The 14449-nt window shown below is 39.8% G+C and overlaps 4 protein-coding genes across 4 annotated transcripts in view; 2 read left to right on the top strand and 2 right to left on the bottom strand.

The window, feature by feature from the left end:
• kif16bb (kinesin family member 16Bb) overlaps positions 1-1722 on the bottom strand; it is a 28051-nt gene extending 26329 nt beyond the window's left edge. Inside the window, exons 1-4 of the mRNA XM_078273734.1 lie at positions 1693-1722; positions 1491-1601; positions 1259-1375; positions 387-481 (exon numbers count right to left, since the gene is read on the bottom strand). Coding sequence (XP_078129860.1) covers positions 387-481; positions 1259-1375; positions 1491-1601; positions 1693-1722 — 353 coding nt within the window. The remainder of the gene's footprint in view (positions 1-386; positions 482-1258; positions 1376-1490; positions 1602-1692) is intronic.
• Positions 1723-2629: 907 nt separating this feature from the next.
• mad2l1bp (MAD2L1 binding protein) lies at positions 2630-5284 on the top strand. Its single transcript, XM_078273274.1, has 3 exons — positions 2630-3029; positions 3888-4165; positions 4251-5284. Exons 1-3 carry the CDS (start codon positions 2657-2659, stop codon positions 4776-4778), a joined length of 1179 nt encoding a protein of 392 aa, XP_078129400.1. The 5' UTR covers positions 2630-2656; the 3' UTR covers positions 4779-5284.
• On the bottom strand, positions 5149-8338 carry ephx5 (epoxide hydrolase 5). The gene is made up of 10 exons (XM_078273273.1): positions 8248-8338; positions 8087-8149; positions 7754-7970; positions 7465-7645; positions 7129-7338; positions 6917-7046; positions 6225-6436; positions 5956-6064; positions 5727-5852; positions 5149-5613 (listed from the first exon to the last, which is right to left on the bottom strand). Exons 2-10 carry the CDS (start codon positions 8107-8109, stop codon positions 5412-5414), a joined length of 1410 nt encoding a protein of 469 aa, XP_078129399.1. The 5' UTR covers positions 8110-8149; positions 8248-8338; the 3' UTR covers positions 5149-5411.
• Positions 8339-11846: 3508 nt separating this feature from the next.
• On the top strand, positions 11847-14243 carry LOC144532799 (cystatin-like). The gene is made up of 3 exons (XM_078273735.1): positions 11847-12047; positions 12781-12891; positions 14208-14243. The coding sequence occupies exons 1-3, from the start codon at positions 11847-11849 to the stop codon at positions 14241-14243; spliced, it is 348 nt and encodes a 115-aa protein (XP_078129861.1).
• The last annotated feature ends 206 nt before the right edge of the window (positions 14244-14449 follow it).

Below are 14449 nucleotides of genomic sequence, written 5' to 3' on the forward strand. Positions count from 1 at the left end.
CCTTCTCTAGCTAAGTAAAATGAACACCTTTACCTACTTGACCATCATATCTAAATTAATATTAAGACCATACCACTGAACAACCAATTAGCCTGAAAATGCATTCTTTGTCACATAATTCTGACAGAATTGTTTCCCTGTGTCACTTCTTTCTCACCATAGAAATAAATAAGGCATTTCTACGGTGGTCACGGTGCCTTTGGTTACACTCATTAAATGTAATGTAGTTCTGTGTAATTCTGACATAATGAAAAGCCTTGTTTTGGCATATTTTTGAAACATTGTTTTCTGGCCGTTCACAATTGCATCAATGTTTGAAAGTTTAAATGATTGCTCTGCAGAAGAAGATAAGACGAAGCATGACTATATGTATGATGGTCCCTTACCTGACCTCTGTACGGAATGACACGATATCACTCTCTCTACGAGAGATCTCGCAGAACAAGCCTTCACAGATCCGTGGGATTAAACCTTTATCTTCCTGCCGCATTAAAAAAGGAAAGAAATGTCACATTTAGAGGGCTTAATACAAAATGATAGTGTTACACATAGGGTTACTTTTAAATGACAATTTAATTTTACTCCTATGTTCTCTTAATGTGGGTGTCTATACTATGTCGTGACCACAACTCAGCACATGCAAAGGCAGCTAAACAATAGAAGTAACAGCTCATCTGACATGGAGTTGCCGAAGCATAAAAGCAATTCCAATCTGAGCTGCATGCCCTCTTGTTTTAATTATAAAGTAACAAATAGTAAGCATTAAGAGCCATATATAATTATCTGGGATGTTGACAGCAGCTTTGCTGATGACCTTGCACAAGTCTCCTGGTAGACAAGCACAAAGCTCACTAATGTGAAATTTCCATTGCTGTGCAAAGTGAGGAGAGAAAAGCTGTGGGTTGCTGCCCTCATCACATTTTCTGATTAGTGGGGAGACACATGGAGATAAATGAAGAGACTCTGATGAGGCTGCCATCAGTCGGTTTCTAATGTGGGGAGGAGTCTCTTTAGTGTGCTCTGTGCACACTACACTAGGTTAGCACTGCTGGGGTGCTCTGCAATGTTAGCTCTACAGTATTGTCAATACTGTAACATCCTGGGAGTGTCCCTGAAGATTAAAGCTCTACTTCACAGGGAAAGTTTGGGATGCAAGTTGGAAACGCCCTACAGATGTTTGTAGGATAGCCTACTGCCAAGATAAATTAAAAATGGCACTTTAACCTTAGTAAGACTAAGAAATCTGAGAAGGCCTTACTGTGTGACCCATCATGGTGTAAGATTTTCCTGAGCCCGTTTGGCCATAAGCAAACACACAGGCATTGAAACCCTCAAATGCAGATTTCAGGACATCACACCCCAAGTCATGATAAATCTGAAGCAGCAGAGAAAGGGTTAGTTAAAATATCAGGTAATTGTTCTACAAAAAAGAAGAAAAAAAAAGTAAAATGTTGAAACAGATCAGGTAGTAAACAGAATAATACAGATACCCTCTCCTGGGATATAAATGTGGGTCTTCCTCTGTCAGTTGAATCGTACGAGAAGTCATAAGAAAAGGTCTTTCTTCTGTCCTTAAGCTCATCCCCTCGAATATGTGAAGGCTACAATTTAAAATGAACATCCCAGTCTTAATAAAAAAAATTAACTTAATTAACTGCAGCATAGTGTATTTGTTATTTAGTGATAAAATACCTTGTCAATAAATGTAGACTTCCCCTTCATGTGAATTATCGGCTTTGATGATAACTGCTTTTCTCTGTTGAAAAGTGCACGTGAGTGGCATAAGTGTTCATTCCGAGAGAAAATAAAAGCAGTCATTTTACCTACCTTTTGTTCAACGGACGGACTCGGACTGCTACTCGCAATGAAGCCATTTTTAATCAAAATCAGACAGAACACTTACAAAAGACCAGTTCTCTCAGCCTATTTCTCCTTCTTTGAAAGAGAAGTCTGCAGTTAAGGTATCCGCGTGAACATGCTGCGTATTTCACACCCAATTATCACACCTGGGGCCTGTGCTCTCTTTCTCGATGCACTACACAAACTAGCCACTGGGTGTGTTGCAACTTTTTCGTTTTTCTTTTAGTCATTCGCTTTTGTTATGCAGCTCTGGGTTTATATGATTTAATAACATAACTGGATATATATCGTATCCACTTACATAGCAATCATACAAATGGAAAGAGACTCAACCAAACTTAACACATTTAATTAAACTGGTATTTTCAGTCTTTAACCCTGTATCACACGTTATGCGCATATAGTCTACTGTGAACTTTTGCACATCCAGATTCATATTTTGCACATCCTGCACAAAACCGTACCGCCTTAAAACAGTTAGGCTATTGTACATATTTGTCATAGTGTCTTTTACATATTTATTTATGTTTTTAACTGTTGCAGTACTTTGCTCTATTGTTTATTCAATTTGCATATGTTTATTGTATGCACCAAACGCCTTCAACGCCCGCAATAATAAACGCATTTTGATGTAGGCTACTTAGCACGAACCAGAGGCACGAACGAAAGCACGAGAATTTTCAAAGGGAAAATTATCTTTCACATTTTTCCATGTAACGTGAACACAGCATTGATGTTGATCCACGTTTCCCATGATGCAGTGCGGAAAAGAGACCCGGCGGGGACATTCAAAACTATGGCAGAAGACTCGAATATATTTAAACCAACATCAAACTCTGAAAATACGTCCATTATTAACAACGCAGACAATAAGATAACGAGGCGCCTGTCGTTTTCGTTAGAAAACGATGTTAGCACACTGGAGGAACCGAATATGAAATGTAAAGTCCTAACGTTACAAAGTGTTCCCGACGACTCAAATTCATGCCGACCGTCTGCGGAAGTCGCCGAACAACTCTCACAACAGGCCGTAAACACATGTTTAAAGGCGACAAATGTAGTAGAATTGAAAGAAGTCTCCTCTGAACATGTACTAAGTTCAAAACAGCATTCTGTGAACAACGCGGACAAAGAAAACACCGATGTGCCCTCGACAACCAGCACTCAAGGTAGGTAACAACCGGTTTGGTTAACGTTACCCATTATTTCTAGCACGTTTCTGAGATCCAGCCCGGAGAATGAGTGCAATTAACATTAGTTGTTGCATTGTAAACACTGCATTTTCTTTTTGATAGTGGAAAACAAATCACCCTGGTTGTTGTTCAATGAGTCCTTCTGTTATAACGGTACATGTAGGCTAAGTTTCCAGTTAACATGCTGACACTATTTCTCAAAATACTCCATTTAACATGAACATAATATTCTTAAGTAACGTTAATACGTTATAGTACTGTACTCAAATACAGATTTGAGGTACTTTGATAATATATACGGTATATAGTTTTTTTTTCTCCACTACATTTATTTAATAGCAATAGTTTACATCTGAAACAATTACTCAATTAGCCATGATTAGTAAACAATTTTGATGAAACTATTAATAGTTTTTAAAGCAAAAAAACTTCAACCATTATCTGACTCCAGTGTCTTAATTGTAAGTATTTGTAGCATCTCTCTGTTTATTATTATCACTGTCAACTGAATATCTTTGCGTTTTGGAAAAAAATAAGACATTTAAAGATGCTGTCTTGCACTCTGGGAAACTATAGTGGACAGGATTTATTATTCTTAATCTCTAGCTACTTTACACAGATGTTGCTTATTTTTTTGCCTACAAAACAAAGAAAATATGACTAGGCCCAAACTATCAAACGGTAGATAAAATGAACTGAATGCTTAAGTGCAGGACCTTCAATGATAACAGAGTACTTGCTACTTATGCCTAAATAATAAACACATAGCTAAAATTGAGTAAGGCAGGTCGGTTGCTCACCCTAATGACATTGTTCTGGTACTTATTTGGACAGATAACACCCAAGAAGAGGACACTTCTGGTCAGAGAAATTTGCAGGATTCCAGTGTGACTTGTAAACAACATAGTAAGACAGACGACAATTCTGAGGTGATGAGAAGAGCGCAGGACGAAGGCCGCGTGAACGTGGTTTTCCCTGGCACTGTAACTCAGGAAGGCTGCTGCCGCTTCGTCAGCGAGATCCTCAAGTGCATTCTCTATCAGAGGCAGCAACTACCCATGACGTATGACCAGCTGGTGTACTCCCAGAAGAAACGGCAAGCCTCCATGCAGGTGAATAGGAAAAATGTGTGTGCACATCAAATGTTCATAAATAAAGATATGTGGATTTGAGATGCTGAATGTTTTTGCTTTTCAGGATAAAGACATAGTCAGTCGGAGGCCGGTGCAGTCTGCAGACATGGACTGGCGCAAGTGTCAACAGACCCTTCAGGAGCTAGAGGAGGTGCTGCAGCAGCTGGAGGTGCTTTTTTCCCTTAGCAGGGTGCCTCGTGTGCTGCTGCTAATGGGTGGCTCCCTCATCCTCCCCAAAGAGCTGTATGAGATCAACATGGAGGCTCTGGTATTGGCCGGTGGAGATCAATGTCTAAGGGTGTCCTCATGCTTAAGGCAACTCTTCCGCACTCTTTTTGTGGCTGACCTTTTGTCTGACAGCAGACCTGTTCGCTTAATGCCCACCACAGTCTTGGCACTGGCGCACAGGGATTGCGGTGTAGGTTGGTTCCGACCTAAACTACAGTTTAAAGTGCCAACCCGTGTAAAGAACCAAATTATTGCTCTGTCTACTGACCCCAGCCCCTGTAAGGAACAAAGGGCACAGGGGTCAGACTGGCAGGATTATGTGTGGTTTCAGGCGCCCATGACTATCAAGGGCTTTGGCAACTGACCCAAAACGCTGGGGAGCACATAGTGTGAGATTGGAGTTTGTATACTACAATTACATTTTAATGGTGGTTCAAGTCAATTTTGAACTTGAATTTCGAATTGAGCAGTCCATGTTTTAATGAATTATGAGTTAATTGTTTTCTACTTGTGATTAAAAGTATGCCACTTAAAAAAAATAGTTGGTTTATTAACACAAGCAGTATGGTGTTTTATACCTTCTTTTTTTAATAGTCTTCTGAAATACTGAATGTGTTGTCAAGAGGCTTTGTTGGCATGAACTCTGTTTTTGAGAACATTTTGTATTGTTTATATTTAAGAATGTTTTTGTTTTACTTAACTAATTAAGGACCTTAAACACAGAACACATGTAATATAGTGCAATATATTTTTAATGAGCATAACTTGAAAGGTTTAATGCATTGTATTGCTTTCTTTAATTCAATCTTTGGATACATTTGAGTGCCAGTATCTGTATATACGTTTACATTTATTAAAACCTGAAAATTATTTTGACAGTGCTGCAATTTTAGAGGCAATCAAGCAATGAGATGCATTGTAGTGTGAAAACAATCTGCATTTGGAATGATCAATCAAACACAATGGCAATAATAGGTCTGAGAGTGCATCAACAGGTTCAGAACTCCTCCACTTTTTTGACAAACTGGACAATATCATTGGCTAGCAGCTGGGGCTCCTCAAAGGCAGCAAAGTGACCACCTCGAGGCATGAAAGTGTAGGAGTAGATGTTTCGATACCTAATTTGTGCCCATGTCTTAGGGCAGTGCATCAGCTCCCGAGGGAAGGCGGCAAGTCCAGTGGGCACAAATATCCCTGTCCTAAAACAAAAGAGGAAACAATCAGAGTTCTAACATGATAGGATAATAAGGTGGTCAAATCTGTAACACAAAAGTCGTCATAGTTTTGACAGTATAAGCATTTGGCCACATACTTTGCATCCACTCTATTGTCAGGATTACTCTTAAAGTTCTCTTTGTAGAAGCGCATGGAGGAGACTATGGAGCCTGTGGTCCAGTAGATCATGACATTTGTCAAGAGGTCATCCAGGCTGAATTTCCTGTTCAGATGAAGACAGCAACAATCACATACACCTTGTTGAATCCATATAATTTTTTTTGTTGCCAAAAATAACAAAGGCAAAATAGAATTCCCTCTTGTACCTCTCCAGCCCACCATCCACCAGATCTCTGTTCCTTAGATCAGTCCAGGAGGAGAACTTCTCCAGAAGGTAGGCCGCCAAGCCTACAGGAGAGTCATTCACTCCACAGCCTGTACGCCCAATTTAAGATATATTAAGAGCTGAAATAACAGTACACTGAGATTACAAAATACTAGGAGCAAGTTGCTTGTTTCATATGGTCCGTCTTTGACCTGTCAACGGTGTCAATATGATCGTCAGAATCTTTTTCTTGGTTTTGTATGTTCCCACCTGTAGTGTCTGGTTTAGTGGCTTGGATGTGCATGTAGCCGGTTTCCCTCAGGATGTCCCAGACATTTTTCTCAAAGAAAGGGAACAACCGGCGAACATCTTCCCGACTGAAGCCCACCAGGAAGGGCAGATAAGGACCAATCATGAGGGAAAACATCACTTTGAACCCCTTTGTTGACATAAACATGTTTAAGTGGAGACCTTTCACACACCTGGAAAAGATTACAAAATAAATGTCAATTTTATCTAAGGTTAATACTGTAGCTCTTACACAAGGGCGTCACTTTGTGTTGAAAGGTGGTGGGGACATGGAGGCTTAGATGAAAAAACGTTTTTGAATATAATAGGGGGATAGGCATGATGTCAGAGGAGATAATTACGGTAGGTTGGGAAAATGCATAATGGCAACCCAAAAGTGTTGGGACAAAAGCAACCATTTAAAAAAATGGTGGGGACATTTTAATCTGTATTTAGTGCCAATTTAGAGCTATAAATTGAGGTTTTATCACATTTATTGCTCCAGCATCCAGGAATTTGTAGTGTCAGTAGTATTAGTCATTTGCACACTGCAAGCACTGTTTCACAATTTAAGTAAGAATGTTACAATGCTCCTTTTTTTAAAACAAGTGGGTGGTGGAAATCCCACTGCAGTGATTACTTGTGGCATGTGATTGCTTGTTTTGCTGTCTTACTGAGGCTTCATCTGTGCCATGTTGGTGGTGATGAGAGAACCCCAGTCACCTCCCTGCAGATAGAACTTGGAGAATCCTAAACGCTCCATCAGTGTCAGGAAAATTCGGGCAGCAGCGAGACTGTCAAATCCTGAAAAGATACAGGAAGCACATCTGTAATCATCTGCTGCTCAAGCTGTAAAACATACATACATGTCTTTAGAATGATCTACCTTGTTTATGAGGGGCTTCTGAGAAACCATAGCCAGGGATAGACGGGCATATGACCTCAAACACGACACCATCTTGGTTCTCTGTAAGAAGTGGTAGAATCTTGTAGAACTCATAGAAGGAGCCAGGCCAGCCGTGAACGAGCATAAGTGGAAGAACCTTCTGATTCTCACGGTGTGGTGGTCGCACGTGGATGAAGTGCACATCCAATCCTGCATTAAAGCAAAAGCATTGGTGTGAAAAGAAAATAGTGTTTTGACTGATTATTGGCCAAATTTCTAAATGATTATTCTTAAGCAAAAGAAAACCCTGTTGATTCATCTTGAGGCTGTGAGTACCTTCTATTTTAGTTTTGAAGTGTTGAAACTTGTTAAGCACTGCCACTTGCTTTTTCCAGTCAAACTCATTTCTCCAATAGGACACCACTTTCTTGAGATATGTGGAATTGAAGCCATACTGGAAGCAGCTATCTTCTAAAGGATCAGTGAAGCGGGTTCTGTCAATGCGCTCATGAATGTCCTGTTGAATAAAAACACTGTTGATTTCTTTACATAAACATGTTGCGGTCTCATTATTGGTGCTTTAAATTTGGCAATTGGTGAGGAAAGTTTAACAGCTCAAAAGGACCTCAATCTCTTTATCTGAGGTTTGCACTTTAAAGGGATATATTGTATCATCCTCTGACAGTGGCTTCTCTCCTGCTCCCCACCATCCTTCACCAAGAGGAATACTTTTGACTTGTCTTCTTTTGTGCACTATGTATGCCACCAGTATACCCCCTGCTGCCACAGCTGAGCCTATTAGGAGCTGCCGTTGGACGGCATCCAAGCTACAGAAAGTCCCCCTGCAAAGTGAAAACAAATATAGAAAAACTCATTCGGAGGTAAAATACAGCTCTAATATTAGGGTACAAATATATCTCGATAAAAATCTGAGTATCAATAGTAAAAGCCTACTTACTTAAAAACCTGAAGTCTTTGCATTGCGCAGTTCCAAAGGTGAGCGGCCGCCCACAGACCCGCACTAGGACAGAGGTAAAACATGTTTCATTTTCCGCACCGCGCTTCGAAAGTTGTGTACAATATAACGTCCAACTCCAACCACCGTGCATTCCCACATACCTTGTTTGCCTCCTGTTAAGTGTGCCTTCAGACAAGGTAAGAATTTCTGCAAATGGAAGGGGCAACTACGGAATTCAGCGGTGTGCAAAACGAACACACCCGCGATTGTCTGGCAAAGCGAAAACCCAAATCCAAAGTGCCAGTTCTCGCGAGAGTTTAGCCCTGAGCCAGAAACAGGTCTCAAACAAAGTTTCTTTCAGATTTTTACTCCATTAAAACCTTTAAAGAGTGCAACGACAGCTGAAGGTATTGCATCAAAAACAATAGAGAACTCCTTCGGAGAGACAGGGATGCTTTAGTGATGAATAAACTCAACATATCGTTATAAAGATGACAGCTGGTTTACTAATTGACTTAGAACCCACTGCTGAAAGAAAATGGATTTGTTTTTATACAAAATATATCTGTTGTTCCAAATATAAAAACCTATGAGGAGAGAGATTATGCTTGTAAATCAAAGACCAAGCCAGCAGCATTTGTTTATGAAATGAAGAAAGTTTAAGAAGAATTTTGTCAATATTATAGGTGGATCTGACATTCGTGTCAGATCCGTTTCTGACACAGATGTATTAAGAGAACGTTCTGAACCGTCTCTGCCAAATCAGGTAGAAGGGGTTGCAGAGATAGTTGATTGGCTGCAAGATGTGCCACTCCCCGTGAACAAAACAAGTGTGACGTCGTTTTTTATATAACGGGAAGGAAACGTCGAGCTGTTGTTGTTTTGTAATATTAAATCCGGAGTTACAGAAAAGAAAATGGATTATGCTTCTAAATCAAAGACCAAGCCAGCAGCATTTGTTTATGAAATACAGAAAGTTTAAGAGGAATGTTGTCAATATTATAGGTGCATACCAACAAAAAGTGGAGTCCACCAACTGAGGAAAAGACATAATGGGGACTAAAATTCCACAAGGAGGTTGGACACTTTAAGTAGGCTAACGTTTAATCCAATTCATTTTGAAAGGGTTATTTAAGGTAGTAAAGTCTAGGAAACTGAGGCCATCTTTACTGTCCTCATTCATTAAAACAGACTTTCTCAGATAGTGAGTGCGGTTTTTTCACACAAAATCATATAGAACTTTGTCTATAGTTTTACACATTTGTTGATCTACATATAAAGACAGTGCAGCGTATGTTAACCCTTGTGTTGACTTCGGGTCACATTAGCCGCTTTCCGACCAAGTAGTTACAGGAACGTAGTCATAGGAACAGTCCACTTCTAAACAGATCTACTAACTACTCTCCCCCAAAACCGTTTTTTCCAATTGCATTCTCACTGGCCAAGAGGCCATAGGGACTGGTAGGAGGGGTAAGGGAGTGATGCAAGCACGGCAACGGTCTTTATACGTTAAAATCAGAAATCAAATACACCAAAAAAAGTATGAACTAAATACTAAATCTAATGTATATAGCATATTTGTCATAATTTAAACAAGTATCCCGAAGAGAAACGGGTATCTCTCTCTCCCCCGCCTCTGCCTGCTGCGCTGTGGACGTGTGTGTGTGTGTGTGTGTGTGTGTGTGTGTGTGTGTGTGTGTGTGTGTGTGTGTGTGTGTGTGTGTGTGTGTGTGTGTGTGTGACGGCCGGCCAGCTGCAGGACACGCTTGTGGAGTTTAACTCCGAAAAGACAGTTAACCACAGGTTCCCGTTAATCTTAAAATGGACATGTGTTGTGATATTTAAACAAATGAACCGTCAACGGCGAAATGAAAGCCTCTTATTTACGAGAGCGGTCTGAGAGACCTCCAGCTTACCGCGAGGTGTCTGAGCATGACTGGCCGAGCGACGAGCTAGCGGCCGGGGCAGGCGCCTGCTGGCTGTCGCCTCACTTCATGGAGCTTCTCAACTCCAAAAACTTTGAAGCAAATTGTCAATTCGGCATAAATTTTCACAAGACTGCCTATATTCAAAATCTAAACAGTTAATTTCTCGCCTAAAACATTGTCAGAAGTGAAATCCGACCCTCGTTGACCTAGGTTCATATGCTGAAAAGGGAAAAGACCCTGCCCTGAAGTAGGAGCTGCGGCCAGAGGAACTTAAAAATCCCCAAATTGGTCCAGTCGGAACACGAGAAAAAAAAAAAAAGTTATGTTCTAGGAACTGCAAAAATCCCTCCGGTCGGAAAGCGGCTATTGACCCGTTTTTAAGTTTAAGGGAGCAATTTGCATTATTGTAGAGAGTTTTGACTGCATTACAGAAGAAATCCCCAAAGCCAAACTTCTTAAGTGAATGATAGAGAAAATTATGCTCGACGGTATCAAAAGCCTTGAAAAAGTCTAAGAAAAACACAAAGCTGTCGTCTGAAATTAAATATGAATAGTCAACTAGATCTAAGACTAGTCTAATGTTGTTGGAGATATGCATATTGGGCATAAATCCTGATTGTGTTTCATCAATTATAAGGTTAAACACTTGTTTTATTCTTCTAGCAAAGATCCAGGCCAACATTTTATGGTACTTTTCCAGTTTGAAAAAATATGAAGAATTCTGTTCTCCTTCTTTAACCACTGCTTCCAAGACTGCCAGGGACCAAGCAGTTAGGCAAGAGGAGTCACAAGAGGATTTCAAAAAAGGGGTTTTTATTTTACCCACAAAATCATTACAACAAAATAGAGATACAGTTTGGGACCTTAAAAGAGGTCAAACAAACAGACCGAACTTAAGCTCTGAACATAACAAACTCAAAAATACAACTGACCTCCTATAAGAGAAACAAAGGGGACTTATATACTGGCTGATCAGACCAGGTTTGACACCCAGGGGAAGACTAATAACACTAATACATAAACTACAAATAACAACAAAAAAAAACAACTAAACACTTATTCCAAAAGAAATGTAATCTTAATTAACATTAACCGAATAAATGTACTAAATACAATACAAATCAAAACTGTAAAAAAAAAAAAAAGCTCCCCCCCCAGACATAACAAGTAGTGGTAGAGTCCAATTTGCCCACCACCCCTATAAAGCTGCTGTTGTTCCAGACGCATCCCCTTTGTCCCAGCAGCCTGCATGTCTCACTCTAGGTGTGGAATCTGCAACACTGGTAAACTCAAAAGAAAACAGTTATAGCAAAAAGACAATCCAAAACTAATAAAGTATATATGTAAACCAAATCCAGTGTCCTGTACGTTAGTTAAACTAAATAAATGTTTACAACAAAATGTACAATGTGTCTGAAAAGGTATAGAAACCAATCTTAAGGAAAACAGCATGAACTAAGACAAATGTGAGTGTATGAGGTTACCGCCTTTAAGATGGCTGTGTGGCCACGGCTGTGGCCATCACAAAGACCTTATAAAAGCTCCTTCCGCCTTCCTCTTATGTATTTTATCCAGGTTCTCTTGTAAATTAAACATTTCTATATTTCTACCGAGGCGCCCCAACTGACACAGATCTGACATCCGTCTCTGACACGGATGTATTAAGATGACACCGTCTCTGCCAAATCAGGTAGAAGGGGTTGCAGAGATAGTTGATTGGCTTCAAGATGTGCCATTCCCGTGAACAAAACAACCGTGATGTTGTTTATATAACAGGGAGGAAACGTTGAGCTGTTGTTGTTTTGTAATATTAAATTCGGAGTTACAGAAACATGATGTGGAAGATTGTCTTCCCTGTTCTTTCGGCTGTTTTCGGCGTCGGGTTAAGAGGACTTGTTGGGGACATTTCTGACGTAGATATCAATAACGAAGGGTTGCTTAATGCCCTCAACTATGCCGTCGTCCAACACAACCAGGGCAGCAACGACCTGTACCTCAGCCAAGTGGCAGAAGTGGTCAAGGCTCAGAGACAGGTCAGTGACGTGTCATTTGAACTTGTGAATGTCTCTAACTTTATTTAACAGACCTTGTGAAATCAAGATAATCCCGTTTGCGTCGTGTGATATCAACCTTTAACTGTAACGTTAACGTCACAGAGTAGCTAGGCCTTTTACGCCCGTAAATTAATTTCCCATTTTTGTATTTCTACTCGCAAATTCGCATTAAGTCATGCCTGTGTAAGCATATAAGGGATTGTGTAACAACGTCTGTCTGGCCCTTTTTAACTAGGCTAAACACCATAATCCAATCAAATCCCATCCTGTCCCGTCAAGCGTTAACGGCTGTAAATGTTCTCTTAATACATCCATGCTGTAAAGTCTGTCTTTTTTCCTTCTTATACATCCATGCTCTCTTCACACATTTATTAAGAAGCACCTTTTTTTGCTGCAGATCAGTTCATTTGTAGTCATTTTACTGTCGATCATGTTGCGCCCTTCTTGACACTTCAAAGAGGGCTAACTGCTGCATCAGATCATTTTGTGTGTTGGTGTGGACTTCATTGATATTTGACCAACACACATTTTGAGTGACATAATAATTTAAAATTAGAATTTTATAATAATATGAATATTTGAGGTATGTTAATTTAAAGTTAAACGTGGCTGGAATGTAATGGCTTAAATGTCCTGAAATCTGTAGGATTGCTACAGTGCTTGAAGTTTATCGTAATCTGTATTTCCATGAACCACACATTTCTTTTTGCAGGTGGTTGCTGGCATGAAGTACGTCATAACTGTGAGAATGGCGAAGACCCCCTGCAGAAAGGGCAGTGAAAATGAAGTGTGCGCCATCCACCAAGACCCAGCAATGGCTCGGGTAATGACTTTTTATTTAGAGGCTACAACCTCAGCTTCTGGAAGAAGAAATCCACATTCGATTTAGCTATTGGGAGTTATTATTAAATGTCATACAGAAAACTTATACGTACTTCTCTCTTCAACAGTAGACGGCAACTGTCACATTGTGAAACACATACTGTATATGATCAGGTCAAACGAAGAGTCAAAGAATTGATTGAAAACTTTTGGAATAAAGCAAACTCTCAGAAAGCTTATGGGACAAATTGGGAGCTACTAAAATAAGAGTTGGGGAAGTTTCTCAAGAGGTTTGGTGGTGATCTGGCCAAGAACAGACGAGCAGTTGAAGACGAGGTTATTAAGAAGCTAGCGTTTCTTTCTCAACAAGAGTCTCTATCTAATGAGGAAAAATGTGAATATATACGAAATTACAAAATAAATTGGATGACAGTTATAAATCAAAAGCTAAGGGAGCCTATATAAGGTCAAGAAAACAATGGATGGAAGAGGGTGAGCAAAACTCAGCCTACTTCTTTAGACTTGAAAAGAGTACAAATGTCCTGGCTACTGTAGATCAAATTAAAGTGGAGGGAAAAGTTAGCCATCCACTGCTATAATTTTTATAACAATCTATACACATCTAATTACTGTGAGGTAACAACTAAATCATTTATGGACTCTATCAGCCATTGTAGAATTATATCCACAGAAGACAGAGACTATTGTGATGATAGCATAGCCCAAGAGGAGGTTTTGAAGGCGATTTAAAAATCTAAACAACAAGAGCCCAGGGTGTGATGGTATAACTGCTGAATTATACAAAATGTTTGATGAATTACTAACTCCCTTTCTGGTAAAAGTTTTCTCAGAGAGCTTAGAGAAAGAAGCTCTTCCAACAACTATGACGCAGGGTGTTATCACATTGATCCCGAAACCAGACAAGGACAGAAACTGTCTAGAGAATTAGCGTCCTATCACTCTCTTAAATAACGATTACAACATTTTTGCACTAGTTTTTCGCTAATAGACTTAAAGACGTGTTAGACTCTACTATAGATGAATCACAATCTGGGTTCATGAGGAAACGACATATTGCAAATAACATTAGATTAGTGCTGGATTTGTTAGATTATAATGATCTTATCACTGACAACAGCTTCTTTCTGTTCCTTGATTTGATGGCTTTTGCAGAACTGTCAAGGACCCTGTATGAAAATGGTAGTAGTGCAGTAAAATTGAAATTTGGTACTTCCCCTAGACTCAGAGTTTCACGTGGAATCAAACAAGGGTGCCCAATCTCCCCATACTTGTTATTGATCGCCTCTCAACTCTCAGCTCTACATGTCTCTAACAGTGCCTTGGAAGGGATAACATTGGCTGAAAGAAGTATCATCCTTAGTCAACTGGCTGATGACACAACCATCTTCCTGAGAAATGCCTCCCAGATTCCCCCTGCGATAGAGCTGATCAGAGGATTTTCACAAGCTTCAGGTCTCAAATTAAACTTAGGAAAATATGAACTAATGGCAGTTAAAGAATGTGATGTTTCAACTATATGTGATATCCCTGTGAAGGAT

Source organism: Sander vitreus, chromosome 17, assembly GCF_031162955.1.
Source record: "Sander vitreus isolate 19-12246 chromosome 17, sanVit1, whole genome shotgun sequence".
Taxonomy (NCBI): Eukaryota; Metazoa; Chordata; class Actinopteri; order Perciformes; family Percidae; genus Sander; species Sander vitreus.